Source organism: Trichechus manatus, unplaced genomic scaffold (assembly GCF_000243295.1).
Source record: "Trichechus manatus latirostris isolate Lorelei unplaced genomic scaffold, TriManLat1.0 scaffold00048, whole genome shotgun sequence".
Lineage (NCBI taxonomy): Eukaryota > Metazoa > Chordata > Mammalia > Sirenia > Trichechidae > Trichechus > Trichechus manatus.
In genome coordinates this window covers 8861089-8884349 of record NW_004443984.1, presented here as the reverse complement: position 1 = coordinate 8884349, position 23261 = coordinate 8861089, and the positions used below count along the sequence as shown (strand labels likewise).

General features: G+C 36.7%; 1 protein-coding gene across 7 annotated transcripts in view; it reads right to left on the bottom strand.

Annotated features, from left to right (window-relative positions):
* Positions 1-23261, bottom strand: part of EIF4G3 (eukaryotic translation initiation factor 4 gamma 3) — a 348277-nt gene that overhangs the window by 84978 nt on the left and 240038 nt on the right. For 5 of the 7 annotated variants that reach the window (XM_023732132.1, XM_023732133.1, XM_023732128.1 and 2 more), the window contains 5 exons: positions 13790-13878; positions 7880-8126; positions 5095-5228; positions 3352-3471; positions 2858-2968 (listed from right to left, as the gene is read on the bottom strand). In XM_023732132.1, the coding sequence (XP_023587900.1) occupies positions 2858-2968; positions 3352-3471; positions 5095-5228; positions 7880-8126; positions 13790-13878 (701 nt within the window). The remainder of the gene's footprint in view (positions 1-2857; positions 2969-3351; positions 3472-5094; positions 5229-7879; positions 8127-13789; positions 13879-23261) is intronic. The other 2 variants (XM_023732130.1, XM_023732131.1) reach the window with 1 other exon arrangement.

Below are 23261 nucleotides of genomic sequence, written 5' to 3'. Positions count from 1 at the left end.
AACCCTCTGTTGTGATCCTGGTCAGAGTAGTCAGTGGTGGTAGCCGGGCACCATCTAGCTGTACTGGACTCAGTCTGGTGGGGGCCTTGGTAGCTGTGGTCCATTAGTCCTTCAGACTCATGTACTTTTTTTGTGTGTGAAAAACTTAATAATTGATATAAATCATCACGTTTTACAGTATCTTTCAAGTAGTACCATGATGAAAAACTTATTTATTAAGCACAAACAAAATCTAGGATCCTGTGCTAAGAGATATGAGGTATACAGAAAGAGAAGAAGCTGGTTTCCTAGCTTGAGGGATGGACAATTGCTGATTAATGGCTAATCAGTTAATTAAGGAGGACTTTAGGGTATAACGTGTTCAAAGCCCAGAAATGTAAGAGCTAAAATTAAGTATCAAAATGTGAAGCTGAATAACTAATAAGTCACAACTATTTTTTTCAGGTGAGCTAGAAGCGTAAATTTTTTACCCACTCTCATAAATTTTTCTTAAATGTACTAAAAAAGAAATTATGCCCATCTCTTTTAAAATCGAATATGTATGATCCTATTTCATTCAGAGACTGAACTATATCTTCAAACTCCTTGATTACGTGGATAATCAGAGAAAATGGGGCCAACATGCATCCTTAAACTTTTGAAAGATGAGAGACAAGCAAGTGTTCCTTTAAGGAGAGAAGGGAGGAATGACAGAAGCTCAGAAAACCTCTTATCCCTATGATTTTGCCCATATATTTAACAATGCAACTAATCTTTAAGTTAGTTGAAATGAATATGAGTGGCAAATTACTAGTCTAAGTCCACAGCCATTCTCCTAAGACATTTCTTTTCGAGCACTTTCTGTGATATCTGAAAAAGATTACTATTAAAATAATACCACAAATGCCCAAGTAAATTGACTTTTAAAAAACTAGAGAGATGATACTGCCTGGGTGCTTCCAACAGGTATGCTCTTTACTATCCATAAGGACCTTTTATGTTTGAAAATTGTACATTAACTGCACTAACACTTTAAAACAATTTTCCATGCATTAAAAACACTCTGTAACAAATCTGTTACAAGGAAGTTTATGGTAACCCAAAACCAAACCCATTGCCCTCGAGTCAATTCTGACTCATAGTGACCCGACAGGACAGAGTCTTAGAACTGCCTCACAGGGTTTCCAAGGAGCGCCTGGTGGATTTCAACTGCTGACCTTTTGGTTAGCAGTCATAGCTCTTAACCACTACGCCGCCAGGATTTCCAAAGTAGGAGCTACTTAAGTCATACTGTGAAGCATACCTAGTAGATTTTAAAATCATTGGGTGGCAACTGTTAATAAGCCAATCTGAACAACTGACAAAAATGATTAGCGATACAGAACCAGAAACTACCAAAAGTAGGGCTGCTGCTTTTTCCAACCCGTGAGGAATGTTTGTTAGCTATGGAAAAAGCCAGAAGAATAACTATAAAACTTAACATATCAACATTATCCTAATGGATCAGAATTTCACTTAAAAACTATCTTTTAACACATGACAGAAGAAAGTGAATTAAATAACTAAAGCTGACATTTTTGGAGACACTATAAATTCTAGATCATGTCTCATTTCCAGTCACATTACTTTGAATGCACCAGAATGACTCATTTATCTGATACATGCAGGCATAATGGGTAAACGTACATTCTGATTGTTACTTTTAAAATTCATTTCCCATTTTAAATATTTTTTTTAAATATAGCTTATTTTCAACTCACAGTATTTCCTTTTTGATATAACTATTAGTTGACAATGAACAACAAGTTGTTAATGAAAAGTATCAGTATACATTCGAAAAAGAGATGCAGCAATTTATACCTTCTGTGACATATGAACAAAACTGAGCAATGTAACCACAGATGCTGTTAACCAGAGAATAATCAAAATGCTATCAACATTATTTCAGATGTCTGACAAAATAAAGATAAAAACAAATCAAACCAAACACTAACGCAAGTATAAATTTAAACCATCAAAAAGGAAATAATGCTAAAAAATAAGGTACAAGGGTTTCTAGAAAGCTGCTTTCTAAAAGACTTTATGGTGAGCTAATTCAAGCTTTAGAAAAAATTTAATTTAGCAACTGGAGAAAATAGAGGTTAAATTCCAAACCAGTGTGAGAATAGAGTATAACACACAAAGGTCTTTAAGTTGGTGATGGTCAAATATGCTTCAAATTAGGAAGAGTTTCTGTAGATTTTACAAAGACCCCAACACATGGTAGGCACTCAGGTATTTTCAATTACTATTTGTCTGCAGGCAAATAACCAAATAATTCAAGTATCTACAAAGTGACGTTCATTTTTATACAGTGTAGTCTTATTTCAAAGCAGTGTTCAAAAGTTGCCATTCCAGAATTAAAAAGGTGATGGGAAAATAAAAAGTGTCACCTTATATAAAAACAGTTCTTAAAAGCATAAAATAAAGTAGCCTTAACAGGGTGATCTACAAACGTACATCAAACTCCAAGCTCCTTCAGAACTTTATTAAGTGCTCTCTATGTCATCCTAACTTGGGAAAAAGAGGTAGTCACATCTTTGGCAACTTTCCCTTATGCTTTCTGCAAGTGTACAAAGCATGAAGTAGGCAAAGCCTGCCAAATCCTGCACAGTGCAGTTGCCCCAGCATAACTCCATTGGTGATGCCACTTCCACTGGTGAAGAGCCTGCCACTAAGGGTGTAATGGCAATCTGCAGTTTACCAATACTGCACTCTTTTGTACATGTCATTTATTCATATTTTTTACTTTATAACCTATAGTAAATGAGAGGAGCAAAACAGAAAATTTCATAATACCATAAACTACTGTTTAAAAAAAAAAAAGGATTCAGCGCACCCCTAGAGGCAGGCTCTTCAGGGGTGGGTGCGACATCGCCAGAGGAGTGCATGCTAGGGCTTTGCCCTGTTCCAGGATTGGCAATCCATGCCTGCTCTGCACTTTGCAAATCTGCAGAAACAAAGACAAAGAGATGTCCATTAGCTGATGTCATCAGAGATCTCTAATATATCAGGATACCTCAAAGCAAAATAGGAATCCTATCAAGGTTGGCTCTGTTTCTAACCCATTTGCAGGTCATTTCAACCGAAAAGTATGGAAAAAAAAAAAAGAAGACTAAATTAATGCAGACCAGCTTCTTTCAAGTAAAAACGACTCAAGTGTACTCTTTATTTGCTTTAATATTAGTATGAAAAGATAGTCTTCGCCTCTTGTACTTCTTTTTCTTGGTTAGAAGAATCAACAAATAAAAGCTGCTCTCTTGCCTTAAGACAAGATGTCATGGAGCCTATGACAGTTTCTAATTAATTGAGTTGTAGGGAACTTGCACTTACAGGTACACCTCTTCCACCAGGTGTTTGCCTTCCAAAATCTGCAAAGGCTGGAGTAAAGTCTGGTCCTCGAGGCAAAATCCGAGGATCCAGAGTTCGCATTGGCAATTTGGGTTGGTTGATCTGTATGAAGAAGCAAAGGAAAGCTTATTACAAGTTCCTGAGCAGGCGATGCCACAAAATAACAAAACCTTGACTGAAAAGTTTTGTCAGTTAAAATGGTCAGCATTGGCTTCTAAACCAGATGAAGTTGAAGCTTCTCCTGGGCTAGCCTGAGAACCCTTAGGACATCAATGGTTTTCTAGTGCTCTGGGGCTAATTAGACCTAAAATTCCCAGGACAAGCTAGACACAATCACTGGAATGGCCCACTAGATACACAGAACCAATGGAATGGCTCAAGACAAGTTATTTTGAGATCCTCTGAAATAGGGCCAAATTTTGGCATTCATTTTTTCAGGATATTCACCAGGACATCAGAGCATTTGCCTATAAAAATCTTGATAGTGCTCATTTTGGTTCTGATGCTGTTGACTTATGGTTAGTAAAGTACGTACTTTGTGTAGACAAGAAGTCTCAAACAGAGATATGTTTCATATAGTATGATTCATTTAAAATTTCACTTTGTCTGCTTTGTCCATCTGAGATATCTGGCTTTACATAGGCATATAATGTATGACTATGGAGCCAGCAAAGCTAAGTGGCTCAATGAGAAACCAACTAATGAATGGCTAGTCAAACAGATAAGGTAGCAAGACAGGAAGGAGTATTTTCTAAGAGAATAATCTATTTCAGTGGATATAACACTTGCCCTCTGAAGTACTGAAGTAGCCTCAAATTAGCACCACCAATCATTCAACTGTCCTCACATAAAGTACCTAAGAGAGAAGACTTAGATATCAAGAGAAATAAGAAGCCAACCTCTTGCTCTAAGAAAGTAAAATACCACAAATAAGGTCTAGATAAACAGCTGCTGGAAATCTCCATAAGAGGTGGACTTCATGCTGTAAGATAGTTAACCTCTATGTTTTAGTTAAGGATAAACAATTCCTCTTCAAAACAAAAACACTGTAAGTTTAGTCACTAGCACTGGTTCATCTTTGATTTACATGAAATTACTTGAACAGATATGTATCTGCCTTTAACCCTTTTAATTTAATAAACAGACAAAAATAAACGTTGACTACTAATTTTCTGTATGTACCATTAAGATCATGTGTAATGAGAAAGGGTGTCTATTTGCATAGCATTGGAGATTTTAATCATTGGAAGAATTCATTAGGGAAATTTTGAGATATATATTAATTGAATTACGTTGACACCTATTTAAGTTTAACCTGTCAATTACCCTCCCAAGTTTCTGACCTGTCCTTAATGCTACTGTAAGTCTATATGGAAAAGTTAAAATACTGGGGAAAGATGTCCATATCGTTTTACCCAATGTACACATAATTTTCACTAGGAACCAGCCACAGTAAGCAGACAAATAAATAAATTTTTAAAATTCGCCACTGAAATATGGGTCAAGCCCCAAGATTATTGTAATCTACAGTAAACTCAAAATCCAACAATGATTAGGGAAACTCTAATTCTTAAACATTATATATTTTTATTCAAACACCATTTGATCTAACAATTCCTAAAAATCACTCATACTTCACATATTGCTCAAACTTACATATTTACACTGATAGTTAAAGCCAGTCCCCAGCAACAAGGCATATCTTTCTCTGAGGGTACAGCGTACCTTGTCAAGAACCACATCACTGATGGGGGGCAGGCCCTCTGGTTTCTGTATACATGCTGGCATGAACTGGAAATCCAGCAGAAACTCCCTGTCATACTGCTTCTTGCCTTCAGTATCAGCAGGCTTCCAGGACTCTAAAAAGAGAGATGTAGGTAGACAACGGTCTATAGGGTCATTACATGTAAGCCCAAAAAAAGTACAAACCAGATTCCAATATTTACTTTATCTAGTTATAAGTAAAAAGATCAAAGGAAACAATGAGTACAGCCAGAAAATGTCATGTAAAGATTTTAAACTGATATTTATCCTTTCATCCCTTTTTGACACCTGAAGCAATATGGAGCAATATGGGAACCACTTCATATATACACTAAACAGAACTTTGGTAAGGGACAAGTAACAATCTTCATTAACTATAAATATAAATTTTTAAAAACCAGTCCTTCAGATACCTCAGAAATGAGGAATTTGATCATACTCTCAGTGTCATGGAAAAGGATTCTTCCTTGGCTGTTCATGTGGAAATGTGATGTTAGAGAAAAAAGGACACAAAACCAAAAAAACAAATATCAACTTATTTAAGATTCGGAAAAGTTGAAGCAGCTAGATATATAATTTTCTTCCCTACCTGCAGTTTAATCTGAAGAAAAGAAAATAATACCGTCATATCTATAACATCCCTTTCAATTAAAATACATAAAATTAAATTGATCTTATTCCACTTGCTCACTGAGCAAACTAAACTGGGAATATGCTTCTTTAAAAACGCTGACGCTAGACACACTCTTTGCTAATATTTCTAATAAATTTTAAATTAATTTTTGCCATAGCACATACTTTGCAAGTTTAATTGCAATGGCTTAGGCTTCAAAAATAAATGTATAAATAAACAACCTAAATACCAAATGTAATAAGGGCAATTTCCTCATGCGTAAAATGGGAATCCTCATACCTGTCCTCAAGGTGTTGCTGATCAGCCCACATAAGGAAACCACCAACAGAGTTCTTGACATTTATAACTATACTATTGTACAGCTATCACTACTCATAGTCTCACTCACATTACATAAAGCCAAGAATTTCTAGAAAACTGTATTGGAAAATATTTAACAAAACTCACATTAAAATCAGGCTCCAGATCATTTCAATATAACAGACTGGATCCTTCTTTATATGATCCACTGATATATATGACCCATTTATGGTCACAGGCCCACTCACGGTCTTTGAGAATTTTGCAGATTGTTTCAAACAAATTCTTGCTACCTATTATATTTATTAAAAAGTAGACATCATCTTATTGGGATATAACTTTTAATCTAACTTGAAATGCTTGGAACATATTCTTCTAGGGAGAAAATCGGGTTCTGGTGCATCATAAACCAAACCAAACTCGCTGCTATCGAGTTGATTCTGACTCATAGCAACCTATAGGACATAGTAGAACTGTCCCATAGGGTTTCCAAGGCTGTAAATCTCTAAATCTTTTCAATTACTGCTGGTGTATATTAAAGAGGCAAAGGGTAGCAGTTGTACCTTTTCCTTGCCAAACTAAAAGATAAAAATAATTTACACAGTCTTTGTAATGACAATTCTCTGAAGAAAAGATTGGTGGTGGCCACAAGTACTTGGTGATCTGATATAAGCCTAGATTTAAAAGCAAATTCAGCACATCAAGTCCTGAGGTAAGAAAAAATTGTCTTATTATAGCATAACATTACGATTTTATACAGCCCATTAACAGCAGTTAACTGGTAGTGAAAAGATCAGTACATTAAGGTAGTCATACGTATAGATCAGTGGCTTTCAAACATTTTTGACTACAGTAAAAAATACATTGACTTCATAACCCAAGACAAGCAAACACATATATAACTGAAATAAAAGTTTCCCAAAACAATACTTACCCTTACCACATATAATGCACTCACATATTTTACTTATTTTCTTTGTTAAAAATGTTGTTTGTGACCCACTAAATTAATTTTACAACCAATTAAGTGGGTGAAAACCAGCAAACTAAAAAATACTGGTCTAGATTATTTCTGAGGTCTGGTGCTTTAAATTAAAAATCTACGTCACACCCAAGTCACTGTAGACTCGGCAGACTAAGAAAAACTTTTCACCTACCTCAAACTTTCTATCGAAGGAACCACTTTTCCCCACATGTCCACACCAAATCTCTCTATAAATCTAAAGTCAATCACAATTTGTATAAGACTGGGACAGACGTTTAATGCATTTGATGGTATCTTAAGACAAAAGACGCTCGCAGGTTTGTCATATATTTTGCAGGGCACTTCCCGTACTGCAGGTGCTCAATAACTCCGTCATAATGGTTCTGACTGATTACATCAGAGTTCAGGTCTAAAGAGTAATTTCTGTCAACAAATTGAGTTCAAGGCTTGTGAAATGACAAGGACAACTATCTCAAAGGGCATGGTCATATCTGTAATATCCCTTTCAATTAAAATGAATAAAATTAAATTTCTCTCATCAAATTCAACCAGCCTGGCACTGACTGTTTCCCTTTACCAGCTGCTCTTCCAAAGCCAGTAAAAGTGGAACACCAGCATCAGATATCACTTCCACCAACATGAACTCACTGGATTTGCTGGTCACTTTAACTTATGCCTGCTGATCTAGTCTGTAAATATTATCTACATGTGATAAACCTCTTCCTTCCATCCAGTGTCTCTCTACGAAGAAGCAACATTTCTCTAAGGCTGCAGTAGAGTGAAGGGGAAAAAGAAACAGGTACACGGGAAGACTGGGACAAACTTACCTGGTTTAAAGGGGAATGTGGCCCCATCACCAGAACTATCGGTAGAGCCTGAATTAGCATCTATTCCTTCACCCTCAGAAACACTCTCAGAACCATTACGCACAGGCTCAGCATCTTCTCCATTTTCTTCCACAGTTTTCACTTTTTTAAGGTCAGAGGGGTCTCTTTCAGGATGAAACCCTTGGTTCACTTTATCCTGTTCAGATTCAAGTACTTTGTCACCTGAAAGCTCCTCTTCAGCTTTAGGCTAAAGTAAGTGAACAAAGAGGTTATATTTTTTTCATTGTGGTAAATATACACAAAGACCTACATCTACTCCTCAAAAAGCATAGAAAACCATGTTACTCAAGACAAAGGTGTCTGTTTTCAGCATATGGAACTAGAACGATAAGTCTATTTAAAATACTTTTCTCACTTCCTCTCCCGGGATGAGGCAGGCAATTCAAATAGCTATTGAAATACTTTAACCTGACTAATGAAAATCCAATGTACTAAAGATTAGAAATGGAAAGAACCGTTAGTCCTTGAACTTGACAGACATGAAAAAGTCATAGTTAGAAATCTAAAAACAAGCACTCCGACCCTTGCCAGTAAGCTGAGCAAATATAAAAAGGAATGAACACGAGAGGGTTTTTGTGCTATCCTCTCACTGAAATAGAGAGCCTGATGAATACCTTAAAGTGTCTAAGTCCCACAAAGCTGGTTATCTCTCATTTAACAAGGAGGTAAATTGTTAGTTAAAATCTATTTTTGTTTATTAGATCTTAAAGTTCTGAGTCTGTGACCTTTATTTAAATCATATATCAAAAAATGCTTGGAATATATTTCTCTAGGGAGAAAACTGGGTTCTGGTACATCATAAACCAAACCCATTGCCATCATCAATTCCGACTCATAGTGACCCTACAGCGACCCAGAATAGAACTGCCCCATAGGGTTTTCAAGGTTGTAAATCTTTTTTTTTTAATTGTACTTTAGATGAAAGGTTTACAGAACAAATAGTTTCTCATTAAACGGTTAGTACACACACTGTTTTATGACAATGGTTAACAACCCCACAACATGTCAGCACTGTCCCTTCTCATCTCAAGGCTGTAAATCATCACAGAAGCAGACTGCCACGTCCTTCTCCTGCAGAGCAGCTGGTGGGTTCAAACCGCCGACCTTTTGGTTAGCAGTCAAGCGCTTAACCACTGCGCCACCAGTGCTCTTTGGTGCATCATACTTATTTTTAAAAGGCAAGACAGAATTTAAGCTATTCACTAGATTATTTTTAACCATTTCAGTTTCAGATACCAAGTAAAAATGGATTTCTTAAGGGCCATATGAACCATCAAAATGTCTTGAGGGAAAGCTCTCCATGAAGTCTCTTTTTGATTAAGGGTAAACACTATGACAACAATCCTTTGGAAGAAGCACTCAGAAGTAAGTGGTGTTGCAAATGATAAATTTACACTAGAAGAAGAGTTAAAAAGTGGGGCTGAGTCAATGCAGGATTGTATAAAAGAGTGTCATACATATCAGGAAGTGGTTTAGCCCAACCGATTTATAAAATTACTTTTCAAAAAAATTCAAGTGACAAATGCTACTCTGTTAGAAGGGTGAAGTATTATAACAGATACAATACTGGCAAATTTTATTCTACCATACATTAGAGATGATGGGGGAAAGGGTATTATTTAGATTTAAAAATGCTATCAAAAGAAACAGTTTTAGGTCCAGTTTCCATAATGACAATAAAAAGTTTATGCAAAGACACACACAGTCCCCTCCTCCCTCCATGGGGAGAGCCACAATATGGACAACATCAAAAGAAAGAAAGAAAGATATAAAGTCTGGAAATGATTTCTTTTTATGAAACATGGCAGAAAGTATGTTGATGAAAAACAGATCTACCAAGTATGAATCATGATTCAACAGCCTCATTTTTTTCAGATTCCGTAGCCTACTATACTCTAACTCATAATGACCTTTGTAATACCATTTCATAATTAAGTACAAGGTCATCATGAAGATCTTTAATAATCTGGGGCATGAGTCTACAAATGGTACTTAAAAATAAACTTACTAAAGAGCAAATCTGTTGCATAAGATCTCTTTAAAGTGCTAAAAAGCAAAGATGTCACCTTGAAAACTAAGGTGTGCCTGACCCAAGCCATGGCGTTTTCAATTGCCTCATATGCATGTGAAAGCTGGACAATGAATAAGGGAGACTGAAGAATTGACCTCTTTGAATTGTGGTGTTGGCGAAGAATACTGAACATACCATGGACTGCCAAAAGAAGGAACAGATCTGTCTTGAAAGAAGTACAGCCACAATGCTCCTTAAAAGCAAGGACAGCGAGACTTCCTCTCACATACTTTGGACATGTTATCAGGAGGGATCAGTCCCTGGAGAAGGACATCATGTTTGGTAAAATATAGGGTCAGCGAAAAAGAGGGAGACCCTCAACGAGATGGATTGACACAGTAGCTCCAATAATGGGCTCAAGCATAACAATGACTGTGAGGATAGCGCAGGACCAGGCAGTGTTTCGTTCTGTTGTACATAGGGTTGCTAAGAGTTGGAACCAACTTGACTGCACCTAACAACAACAACAACAAAGAGCAGGATAATGACATTATGCTATTATATATTATTCTCATTGCAGATCCCATTTTTATGAAAAATTGCTATCGTAGAAATAATAATATATTGGGTTCTCTAAATTCAACAATCCATTTCATACAAACAGAAGCTGTATTACCTGAAACTTTAATTTCTAACTAGAAAAAGAAGTAGAAAGAAACTTGTTCCATGAATGACAAACTATAATTTAGGGAACCCAAAATCACTGAGGTATCTAAGGCATACTGTTATAAGGGATATTTCAAGAGAATCCACAAAAATTACTGAATTAAATATTTGTAATAATTAGTTTCCTTGCAGCAGAATGAAGCTCTATTCAACTAGTTTGTGTCTAAACGATTTTCTAAATTGTTTACTCAGAAAACCAGGTTGAGGAAAGAAAGGACATCACTGACTGGACTATCAAATGTGAACTTTTCACAGGAACCTGTTAAAAGCATAATTTACTTGATAAAACTGTTTAATGCATTGAGTTTTTAAAGTGCTAGAAAATAAGACCGACCCCTACATATGTAATGATTGGTGAAATGTAGTCATCCTAAAACGTTTAAACAAAATTTAAGAGGCCTCGACCAGTGATTTTAAGATGAATCACCTTTTGTGTTATTGTTCTAGGCTATAATTTAAATAATTTAATAAAATAAATATTTGCAATGATTTAACAACCCAATATATAACCCAAAATAGGCTGATGCTTGAAATGCATTATTTTAAAGGCTAAGAAAATAATTTAAGAAAGGAGGGAGCCTGATCTATGGAAAGGAAGACAATGGCATCGAACACTTACTAAGCTACACAAAATAACAAATGCTCTGTTTTAGGAAAGGCAAGGAACTAGGATTCCTGAAAGACATCTGTGTAAATCATCGAATACTTTTGTATTTTACTTTTAAATTACAAGGTTAAGAAAAAAGTGATTGGTTGAAAATGAGTCAAAACATTTCTCGTATTTGAAGAATAACAATCTAAAGTAGGTTTCTGCAAACTACATCCCATGGGCCAAATTTGGTCCACCATTGTTTTTGTATAGCCTGTAAGGTTAAGAATGGTTTTTATGTTTGTACTAAAATATTATACGACATGTGAATATTATATGAGATTCAAATTTCAGTGTTCATCAATAAAGTTTTATTGGAATGCAGTCATAAATTTGTTTATGCATCATGTATGGCTGCTTTTGGGCTACCACAGCAGAGATGAGAAATTGTCAAAGAGATCATATAGCCTGCAAAGCCTAAAATATTTACTATCTGGCTCTTTACAGGCTGATCCCCAATCTAAAGAACGGGATGAATGTATTAAAGGGACAGAGTGGTGGCCTACACATTTAAGATCAATAATGCTTAGAAATCTAGCCACGAGGCAAAAGAACATGATGTATAACAGAAGAAAATAAATAAAAAATAGCCAAACTAAAGACGAGTCAGTCGACGAAGCTCTTATAGCCATACCAGGAATGCATGCGAACACCCTGTCTCTGGAAGGTATTTAATTCTCTGTAGGAGCAACATTTTCTTGGTCAGCTGTAAGAGGAGTGCAGTAACTATCTGTACCTCTATAACTTACGGTCAAATCTTACCCCCTCATAACTACAATGAAATCACACCCATGCAACATTTTAGTGGTTGCTAAGGGACTAACTGTGACATCAACACAGCATAATGTAAGAGCAATGAGAGGACAGGGAGAAGCAACAAATGGGTACTGTTTGCTGTTTGAAGAGGGTAAGCATTATAACTAGCTAGAAAAATCTTATAAATGCCATTTAAATTCATTTTAAGATAGTTTCTACATTGGCATATTATCATTTTAAACCTTCAACAAAAATTATTTTAATAAAGTGGATATTAGAAGTTTAAAAAGGAAAAAAGTTATACAGATTGTTAACACTGCTCTTCATTTATAAGGTTCAGAACCTAACACTATGCATGTTCAAATTACACACTAGTAAATTGTTAGACCAGTCCTTAGGACTAAATCTGCCCTTGTCTCTTCTTCACATCATCTGTTAATCTTGGAATTCTGTAATCTATAGCAAAATCCGGTGTGGCTTAGTTCAGAAAAACAAACTGCATGAACAAAAGCTGTTACTGGGATATAGCTGAAAGATGACAGATTCAAAATCAATTTCCCTAAAATGTACCTGGTGATTTCTACCACCATTGCTAATGGGTATTTGACAAAAAAAAAAGTGTTTTTTTTTTGTGTGTGCGTGTGTGCTTTAGGTGAAGTTTTACAGAGCAAATTAGTTTCTCATTAAATAATTAATACACATGTTGTTTTGTGACATTGGTTGCCAACCCCATGATGTGTCAACACTCTCCCCTTCTTGACCTTGGGTTCCTCATTTCCATTAGTCCAGCTTTCCTGTCCCCTTCTGCCTTCCCATCCTTGCCCCTGGGCTGGTGTGCCCATTTAGTCTCGTATACATGGTTGAGTATTATTGTTTGTTTTATGGGCCTGTCTAATCTTTGGCTGAAGGGTGAACCTCAGGAGTTACTTCAGTATTGAGTTAAAAGGGGATCTGGGGGCCATACTGTTGGGGTTTCTCCAGTCTCTGTCAGACCAGTAAGTTTGGACTTCTTTTGTAAGTTTAAATTTTGTTCTACATTTTTCTCCAGCTCTGTCTGGGACCCTCTATTGTAATCCCTGTCAGAGCAGTCGGTGGTGGTAGCCAGGCACCATCTAGTTATGCTGGACTCCGTCTGGTGGAGGCTGTGGTAGTTGTGGTCTATTAGTCCCTTGGACTAATCTTTCCCTTGTGTCTTTTATTTTCTTCATTGTCCCTTGGTCCACATGGGGTGGGACCAGTGGAGTATCTTAGATGGCTGCTCACAAGCTTTTAAGACCCCAGACACTACTCATCAGTGTAGCATGTAGAATATTTTCTTTATAAACTATGTTAGGCCAATTAAACTAGACGTCCTCAGAGAAAAGTTTTCATTTTTTGTTTACCAGATTAATCTTTTTATCAGGTTAATATAAAGAAAACTTCAACTACAGAGAAGAGGAGGGGTGACCAAAAGTTAAACAATAACTTATTTTTGCCATTTCAGAAGGGATATTTTGAAAAAGAGACAATAATTAAATGAAATTAAACATGCCATTAAAAATCTCAAAGAAAAAATTCTATTGTAAATAGATTTTAAGTCAGTCTCTGAGCTTGATATATCAAGTTTCACTTGGAAAACAGTATCTCAAGAAAGAAGTATAAAGTCACACTTATGAAATGTCACCACTGCTCTGAAGATGAAATAAAGAGATTTATTGGTGCCCCTTACCTCCAACTCTGCCTCTAACACCTCTTCAGTGGTTCGGGTCCGATCTTTTGGTTTCTTCCACGTCTTTGGTGCAGTTATAGCTGTTTGAGCTGAAATACAAGATCGGGCCCATGACTTACCACCAGCAGCGTATGTTGGGAAACATCAGGTCTACATAATGCCTGTATTCAAATTCAGCAGAACAAAAGAGGGCTTCATGCATACCCAAGAGACAGCAGGGTGATAAAGGAACTGTATAGTTGCAGCCCAGACATTGCAATGGCAAATGTCTTATATACAAATTGTTCACATCAGCTTATATACCCTTCAACGAGAGGTCTGGATTTCTCCTATCATGGTGAAAACATAACCTATGCATACAATTCAATTCAATTCAATATGTGGTGAATATCTTCATAAGAAAAATTGGACTGTGGAACAATTCAAGATCTGGGTCAGCTCTACTGTTAACCAACTGTGCGATCTTAAATTAAGTAAGTCACACTTCTCAGGCTCCTGCATTATTCAACTATAAAGTGTAAGAGTGACAAGAGATAATATCTAAGGTTCCTTTAAGGTATAAAAAAATTAAGCTCAGGATTATGTTTGTTAAAGCTTTCCAGACAACAAAAGGACACTTAGATTAAGATTTCATCAGACAGGCAGCACTTCTACAACATTCAGCTCTCATCTCAGTCATTACTGTGGACCTAGCCTTTCTTTTTTCTGGGGTGAAAATTAAAGAAGAAAATAGATAACTTTTTACTGGATTATTGTATTGTATCAGATGTTCTATGTAGAATATTAAGCTTACAAAGGAATTTCATAAAGTCATTTGGCTTACAAATTCCATAGAACCACTTATTCAACACTAATGCACAATTTAAAGATAACCATTTCAGATAGTAAATAAAAAATATTAAAAGAATCCTACAGAAGGCAACCCATGAGTCAACAGATAGGAGTGAAGTGTTACAAGTAGACAGGTAGGAAGACAAGTCAAAAGAAGACCACTCTTAGAGACATTACCAAAAAGAAATAAACATAAAGCGGAAAGGTATCACCTGATCTGATTTCTATGGAAACACAAGATCATTCATCGAGATTAAAACAACCAATCTCTCTGGAACAGTCTCAAATCTTTTTCAGAAGAACAGTGAATAGTGAACAAACTGTTCTTGGGAACAAGGGAAAAAAGACATTTAACACTTTCCTTCTCAAAATTATTGCACTGTCATAAGAAATGTTCTTTAAATCTCCTTTTTATGCACACTTCAAACCAATTATTCTTTACCTCTCCACTCAGGGACCATAATGAACAAGAAAACATTACCATACCACCTGTTATTCTTCCTTTGTGGTCTACACAAGGTAAACAATTTTCTTTAAGTATGGAATTCACGTTATGGAAAATGTGGGAAGGTTTAACTCTGCTATTGCCTCACTGTCTTATACTGAATATGTATTCCTTCTTTGGTGTAGTTTTCTGCTTATATTTTTTATGGATCTTCTGATTTTAAATAATCAGTCTGTTTTACGTGTATCTCTTCAAAATGCATTTGATTTTAATTCTGTTTCCAAAGCAGAATTCTCTTAAGAGTTACAGAGTTTGGGGAATCTGCATGTTTTAAATTTTATGAATTTAAATTTTATGAATTTAGTTCTAAATTCCACTCATGAAAAAGGGGACGACCACTTTCTGGAGGATTCTTTAGGATCAAATATAAACTCAGGAGTAGCTTTCTCTAAACAATAAACACCAAAGTAAGATGTAGATAAAAAGAAAGATAAACTTTTTATTCCAAGCATACATCAACTGTACCCAAAAACATTAAGCAAAACATTTCTTCCATAGGTAACATGAGACATTTAACACGCTTTGCTTTTTTTTTTTTTAAAAAAAGCAGCTACTTCAAACCGAAGCCCACTGCCGTCTAGTCAATTCTGACTCATGGCGATCCTATCGGACAGAGTAGAACTGCCCAATAGGGTTTCCAAGGCTGTAAAATCCATAAAGAAGCAGACTGCCACATCTTCTCCTGTGGAGTGGCTGGTGAGTTCGAATCACCGATCTTTCAGTTAGCAGTCGAGCTCTTTGACCACTGTGCCACCAGGGCCCATCAAGTAGCTACTTACCCAGTAGGAATTGTTACTCACCCTGTTCAAGTGTCTATCTTAAGTCTTGATTTACAGTAGTAACTCACAAGAGGTAGACAGAAAGAACACACATCTCTTTAGGAGACACAGTTCTTTTAAAAGCTGAACAGACACACATACATACACACTACTGAGATTGTGATATACATCCCTTCTCCTACCATTACTAATAGGGAGGTGCAGTAAAATTTGTGTGTGCCAGAGTGGGGGTGTGGGGGCTGCGAATACAGGTAGATAGATAGATACCTCCAGATTTACAGGATAATTAATACTGAATTAGCTGGAACAGGGGAATTAAATATAAGATACTGTCTCAGATTTGTTCTTGTTTTCTAGTTCATTCCCATGACTGACCCCTTAGATTATTATTACTACTGTATTAATTTAACTATAAGATAATCTCTTACTGCACTGTCTCCTGTTCTTACTTCAACACATCAAATGATGGCCTTTCTAAATTATTTGACTAGGCTGTTCTGCTTAAAACACTCTTTAAGGCATCATCCATAGCGCCAAACAAAGTAGCCTACACAGAAGGGACACTCAAATCAGTTTACTAAACAAATAATAGCAGCCCTATATTAAAGAGGTATTACTGAAATTCCAAACACAAAGACACAGATTTTTTCCCTCGTTCTTGTCCTGCATTAAAACACCACAAGACAGTGACAATCTCTGCATGAGATTCACCATTATCTGGACTTAGAGGTGCTCAAAGACACCCTCCTCCTTCCAATAAGAACAAAATTCTTATAGGCACACTTAATTTCCATTACTTGTGAAATATCAAAAGGAGGGGAAATGACAGCTTTTAAAAACCAAAACAATATAGCTATGCATTAAAATTACAAGTAAATGCAAACAAAAAAGCAACAATGTGATTTCAAGATACGTGCACATTTTTACATTATTGGAAGAAAAACATTTGTTTTTCATCAGTCTCTTTCTATGAAGTGACTAATGTACAAATTCAGAAAAATCTTAGGAACCCCTAAAAAATTTAATCATTGGATTTCAGGAAGACATTTTGTCTTCTTTCTGCCAGAGGTTTTAGAATTTATGGACATGATTACATCAAGTTAGGACTGTTGCCATTTTCAACTCTCATCCCATGAATGAAATACAGACCTCAGAAAATTGTGCTACATCAAAACTGTTATAACTGGCAACAACTTCATCTTAAGATTTAAGAATTTTAGAAAGCACAGTGCAGTTACATTTTTGTGATATCTGTAAGACATCTGTCAAGTCACCCCCTTAAGTAGGAGAGTCCCTCATTTATTATTTTTTTTATATGGGCTCTATGGAAGCCAAGTTGCTATTCCTGCAAATTATGAGACAGCAACTATCCCTGTGCAACCTAAAAGATAACCACTGGAATTAGGAAAAAGAGAGCTAGTCTATGTAAAAGATTAATAAATTTACTGGTATTAAATCTATCTGAGTTTTCAAAAACAGATATCCCTGAAGCTTTAGGCAGTTAGAATACTGAGAAAATTACTAAGTAAAATGGCTGATAATGGAAAAGACAAGAATTAAGAGCCAAGGGATATAATGCACTCTGAGGAAGTATCCTCTGTAAAAACATGATCTAGAACATAAACTCTCCCTTTTCTTTGCAGGAATATGAGCTCTTAGAGAAACTCCAAGTAGTTAAGTCACGGTTCTTTAATCTGGAATTCTGACTCTGAGAGATGTCAGAAATGTTGCATAGCAAATACAAGAAGGACAAACATTATTGCCATCACTGGCAGAGTCTCCCCTTATCTAGATTATTCTCTTCTACTCCTCCCAGTCACAGTTCCTACACATGTAGAGACTATGATCCACCTTAACACTAAGAAAAATTCCAAAAAACAGGGAGGGGGGCTTGGCATTTAGGGCAGAAATTTAGGATAGAAGAATGGAACTGGTTAGCTCATTTACATATTCTCTGACATGTAGGCTTTTTTATGAAAAATACTTACATCGTTTTTTTCCAATCATAAGGGTATACTCATTGAAGAACACTTAAAAGTTCAGACAGACATAAAGTTGAAAAAAACTATAATGTATTACCTCTGAAATATTGTGAACATTCTGGTCTACTTTCTTCCCGGCATTTAAAAAACACAATTACATGCGCAGTGTATATTTAGTTTTATAATCATCTTTTCTCACTGACCTGCAAACAAGGTGTTAAATCTTTATAGTTTTGGTCTTTCAGTAGGAATTGTCCTAACAAATCCACTCTGCCAAAATCTCAATGTATTCAATTTGCTGAATTTTTATTAAGTTGGTTAAAAGTTCATAGATTAGTATTCGAAAAAATGATAATCTGACAAACAACCCAATCAAAAAATGGGCAAAGGAAACGAACAGACATTTCACCAAAGAGGATACACAAATGGCCACCAAACACATGGAAAGACGGTTAATATCATTAGTCACTGGGGGTGGGGGGTGGGGTGAGATGCACATCAAAACCACAATGAGATACTACTTCACCCCCACTAGAATGGCTATGATAAAAACAAACAAATAACAAAAAAAAAAAACCCAGAAAGTAAAAGGTGTTGGCAAGGATTTGGAGAAACTGGAAGCCTCATCCATTGCTGGTGGGAATGCAAAATGTTACAGTTAAGGTAGAAAACAGTTTGGCAGTTCCTCAAAAAGTTAAACATAGAACTACCATATGACTCAGCAATCCCAATCAGACCCAAAGAATTGAAAGCAGGAATCAAACAGAAACCTGTATACCAATGTTCACTGTGGTACTTTTCACAACAGCTAAAAGGTGAAAGCAACCTAAATACCCATCAACAGGTGACTACATAAACAAAATGTGTATATACATACAACGAAATATTAGTCTTAAAGAGAAATGAAGTCCTGATACATGCTACAACATGGATGAATCTTCAAAACATTATGCTCCAATGACATAAGTCAGTCACAAAAAGACAAATATTGTACCATCCCACTTACATGAAACAGACAAATGTATAGAGACCAAGGTTTGTTGGTGGTTGCCAGAGGTGGGAAGGAGGGGGAGAGTAGGCATTTGTGCTTAGGGGGCACTGAGTTTGTTAATGGTGGTGGAATAATCTGTCGATATGATGACTGCATAACATGAATGGAAGCACCCCAGAGGCACCCCACTCCACCAGTAAGCCTTAGCCCAAAGATGCTCAGCTCTCTCAGTCTGAGGGTCGGCACACCCACCGTGTCCACCTTGCTCCATGGGCCACGAAGCCCACAGCACTGTCTTGCACCCGTCTCCCGGTTCTGCGGCTGCTTCTGGCCGTCTCTGGTGTTATAGCTCTCCCTCTCCCTCTCTCTCTGTTTCCTGGGTCTACAAGATTGTCAGCACAGGGATCCCAGGTCCAAAGGACATGCTCCACTCCTAGCTCTTCTTTCTTGGTGGTAGTGAGATCCCCCCTCTCTGCCTTTGGGATGCTTCATTCGGGATGGCAAAACTGACCAATCTCCTCGTTAGGGTTCCACAAACCTTAGTTGCATGGTCCCACCCCCACAAGGGTGCCATGCACCTTATCTGCATTATTAGCATATTATCCAATCCCACTGGTGGGCTTCACAAGCACCTTATTTGCACAGTCTCTCCCAATCATTTGGTGGGAGTTACAAGACCATGGTGAGAAAGGCTACATAAAACTGATCTATTGCACTGTAATGACTGAAGTGGAGGCTTTTTCTTCTGAATTTTGGGACAGACTGCTCTCTGTAAAAGTACTACTGGAATAAATTTTAAAAGCTGTGTTAATATTACTGGGAACATTATAATTTTGAATATGCTTTTTGATCTCTCGAGGATCTGGAGAATTTATGGAGCTCTCAGATAGTGTCATGGATTGAACTGTATCCCCCCAAAATATATGTATCAATTTGGCTAGGCCATGATTCCCAGAATTGTGTGATTGTCCACCATTTTGTCATCTGATGTGAGTTTCCTATGCGTTGTAAATCCTATCTCTATGATATTGATGAGATAGGATTATCGATAGTTATGTTAATGAGGCAGGACAATCTCGTTTGAGACATAAAAGAGAGAAGTGAGCAGAGAGGCATGGGGACCTCATACCACCAAGAAACAAGAGCCAGGAGAACAGTGCATCCTTTGGACCGGAGTCCCTGTGCTGAGAAGCCCCTCAACCACGGAAGACTGATGACAAGGACCTTCCCCAAGAGCCAAGAGAGAGAAAGCCTTCCCCTGGAGCTGGCACCCAGAATTTGGACTTCCTGCCTCCTAGACTGTGAGAAATTATGTTTCACTTTGTTAAAGTCATCCACTTGTGGTATTTCTGTTCTAGCAGCACTAGACATCTAAGATAGATAGCATTATTTTTGTATTGAAAAATGGAAACAGCATCATTCCACGTAAGAGAATGGGAAAGAGTTGATAACACATCAGAGGTAACCTTTTAATTGCAAGGTACTCCTCTAGCTATGCAATATAAATTTGAATGTAACTTTTAATAAAGATACCATGTCAGAAAACTTAATATTGCTTCTTTTTACTACATCATTTCTTTTTCACTGCATATTTCTTCACTAATCAGGCAGTTGCCCAAGTAAATTTTAAGATAAAAAAAATTTTTTTTCCCTGTGTTAAAAGGGAAAGAGAACTTCCCTGCTCCCTTTGTTGTGAGACTGTAAATCTTCCTCCATCTATGCTATATATGTAAATCTTTTTAAAAGCTAAGAATGTCTCTTACAAGTTTCACAACCTAGGGATGTTTTTCATAAGGGCCCGAGAACCATCTCTTCGAAATGTAAACATCAAGGAAGATAGTGCCCCATCTTCCTGTCACCATACGAGTTAAGCCTAGGTACCTGGTTCCAAGCTGTAACTACCAGCTTGTCGTGAAGAGAAGTTTTCTTCTTCCTTTGGATACAGGCAATTAACTAATACAGACGGCCAATCCAAATTACCAGGTGAATTTTGGATGAACTAGGTATATAGCAAAAAGGGCTAGTAAAGACCTCTTAAGTGAGGACAAGTTATCATTTATTTTGAGAGCGTGTATGTGGATGGATTATATCTGCCTAATCTCATTAGAGGATTGCCTGTGATGCACATCAGAGTCTGGTTTAATGCTTTTCAATAGTAAAGCTGTTTTCTTTCTTCTCTATATTTGTGGAAATGATTTTCTGGGTTGGCAGAAGATTTTCAATTTTTTTACCCAACAATCTGTCAACAAGGATGGGATGTGGTCTGGAAGTACCTGAATTGAGTAGACCAGGTAAAAGTCTTGAAGCTGTACAACAGTCAGGTAAGAGATCCTAAATTACAAAAAGTTTCCCTTCTAGTTCTCCGCTCTTTTGAAATACAACGTGAACTCCCTAGCTCCAAGACCTGGGGTGAATGTTAACTGAAGTCTGGGTCTCTGGACTGAAGTGACACAGAACTAAGATGAGTCTATGAAGACTTGTGAAGGAAGGACCCAAGTGCATTGTCACAGGGTTGTACATAAACAGAGTAGAATGTTCCAATAATGGAACGTTCAGTGAGAGCTCTTACTCTTAACACCCAGTTCTAGTCTCTTTTTGTGCTCGACATTTTTCACTTTTCTATTTATATCTTTTCTCCCAACTTTAGATCCTAAATTCTTCTGACTGCATCATGTTCAAGAACTTTGTTTCTCTAAACAGACAGTTTCTTGGAGATGGAGATCCAATTTTGTCCCTCCTTCTTTCTTTCACAGGTCCTCACAGGAATCTAGAAAAAACTGATGATTTATCCAGAAAACTGGGGACAGAGCAAAGAAATCCGGGTGAGAGAAGGATCAGTTTTCTGATAAATTATAACGGTGTTTTAAAGATGTTTTACAGTGGACATATAAACGAACCAGAAAAGAGAATGGTGGTGATAAAATACGTAAGAATGACGGGCCATTGTGAGACATCAACGAAGACAATTACTAGAGAGGGTAAGTTTATTAGTGTTTCTAGCATCTTCCCTGCACCTGCTATTTGAAATGAAATGGCTGGTTGGTAATTGTTTTCCATTCTATGCTAAGAATAGGCTTTCTGCTGTATGACTGCTTCACAAAAAGCTTGAGTAGTGTGAGCTAGTCTCCCGAGGGCCTACCACTGGAACGAAAAAAAAGGTAACAAAATGAGGACTACTCTAGACTTAGATTATATAAAAAACAGACATATTACACAATTTAAAAATTTCCACTTCCATCTTTAACATTAAACATCATCAATTTAAGAGTCAGATCTTATGTGCATCCTTGGAAGGACAGTTTCTAACCACAGATTCAATTTCTTTAATAGATGCAGGGCTATTCAAGCTATTTTATGGTCAGTAAACTTTGATAGTTTGTGTCTTTCAAGGAATTTGTCCATTTCACCTAAGTTGTCAAACTTATTGGCATAAAATTTATAGTATTTCCTTACTTTTCCTTTTAATATCTATAGAATCTGTAAGGATGTCACCTCTCTCATTCCTGATCTGGTCGTAATTTGTGTCTTTTCTCTCTCTCTTTTCACCAGTTTGACTAGAGATTTATCAATTTTATTGATCTTCTCAATAACCACCTTTTGGCTTTATTAAATTTTTTCCTTATTTTTTTTGTTTTCTATTTCATTTATTTCCTCTCTTCTACTTACTTTGGGTTTAATTTTCTCTTCTTTTAATAGTTTCTTTAGCAAGGTGAGGTCATTAATTTGAAATCTTTCTTTTCTAATACAGGCATTTAGTGCTGTAAACTTCCATCTAAGTATGCTTTAGCAGTATGGTAGGCAGAATGATGCCCCCGATGTGCCCTAAAGCTGTCCATATCCTAAAATCCCTGGAACCTGTGAATAAGTTACCTGACATAGCAACAGTGACTTTGCAGATGTGATCAAGTTAAGGATTTTGAGATGGGGAGATTATTATCTTGGATTATTTGGTGGATCCAATATAATCAAAAGGGTCCTTACAAGTGGAAGAGGGAGGCAGGAAAATTAGACAGAGATTTTAAAAAGCTACTTTGCTGGCTTTGAAGATGGAGGGAGGGCCACAAGCCAAGGAAATGCAGGCAGCCTGTAGCATCTGGAAAAGTCAAGGGAACAGATTCTCCCCTAAAGACTCTAGAAGGAATACAGTCCTGCTAGCATTTCAGTTTTAGCCCAGTAAAGCCCATTTCAGACTTCTGACTTCCAAAACCGTAAGATAATAAATCTGTATTGTTTTAACCCACAAATTTTGTGGTAATTTGTTATAGCAACAACAGGAAATCAATGCAAGCAGCATTCTACAAATTTTGATATGTTGGGTTTTCATTTTCATTCAGTTCAAAATACTTTATAATTTCCCTTTTGATTTCTTTTTGACCCTTGGGTT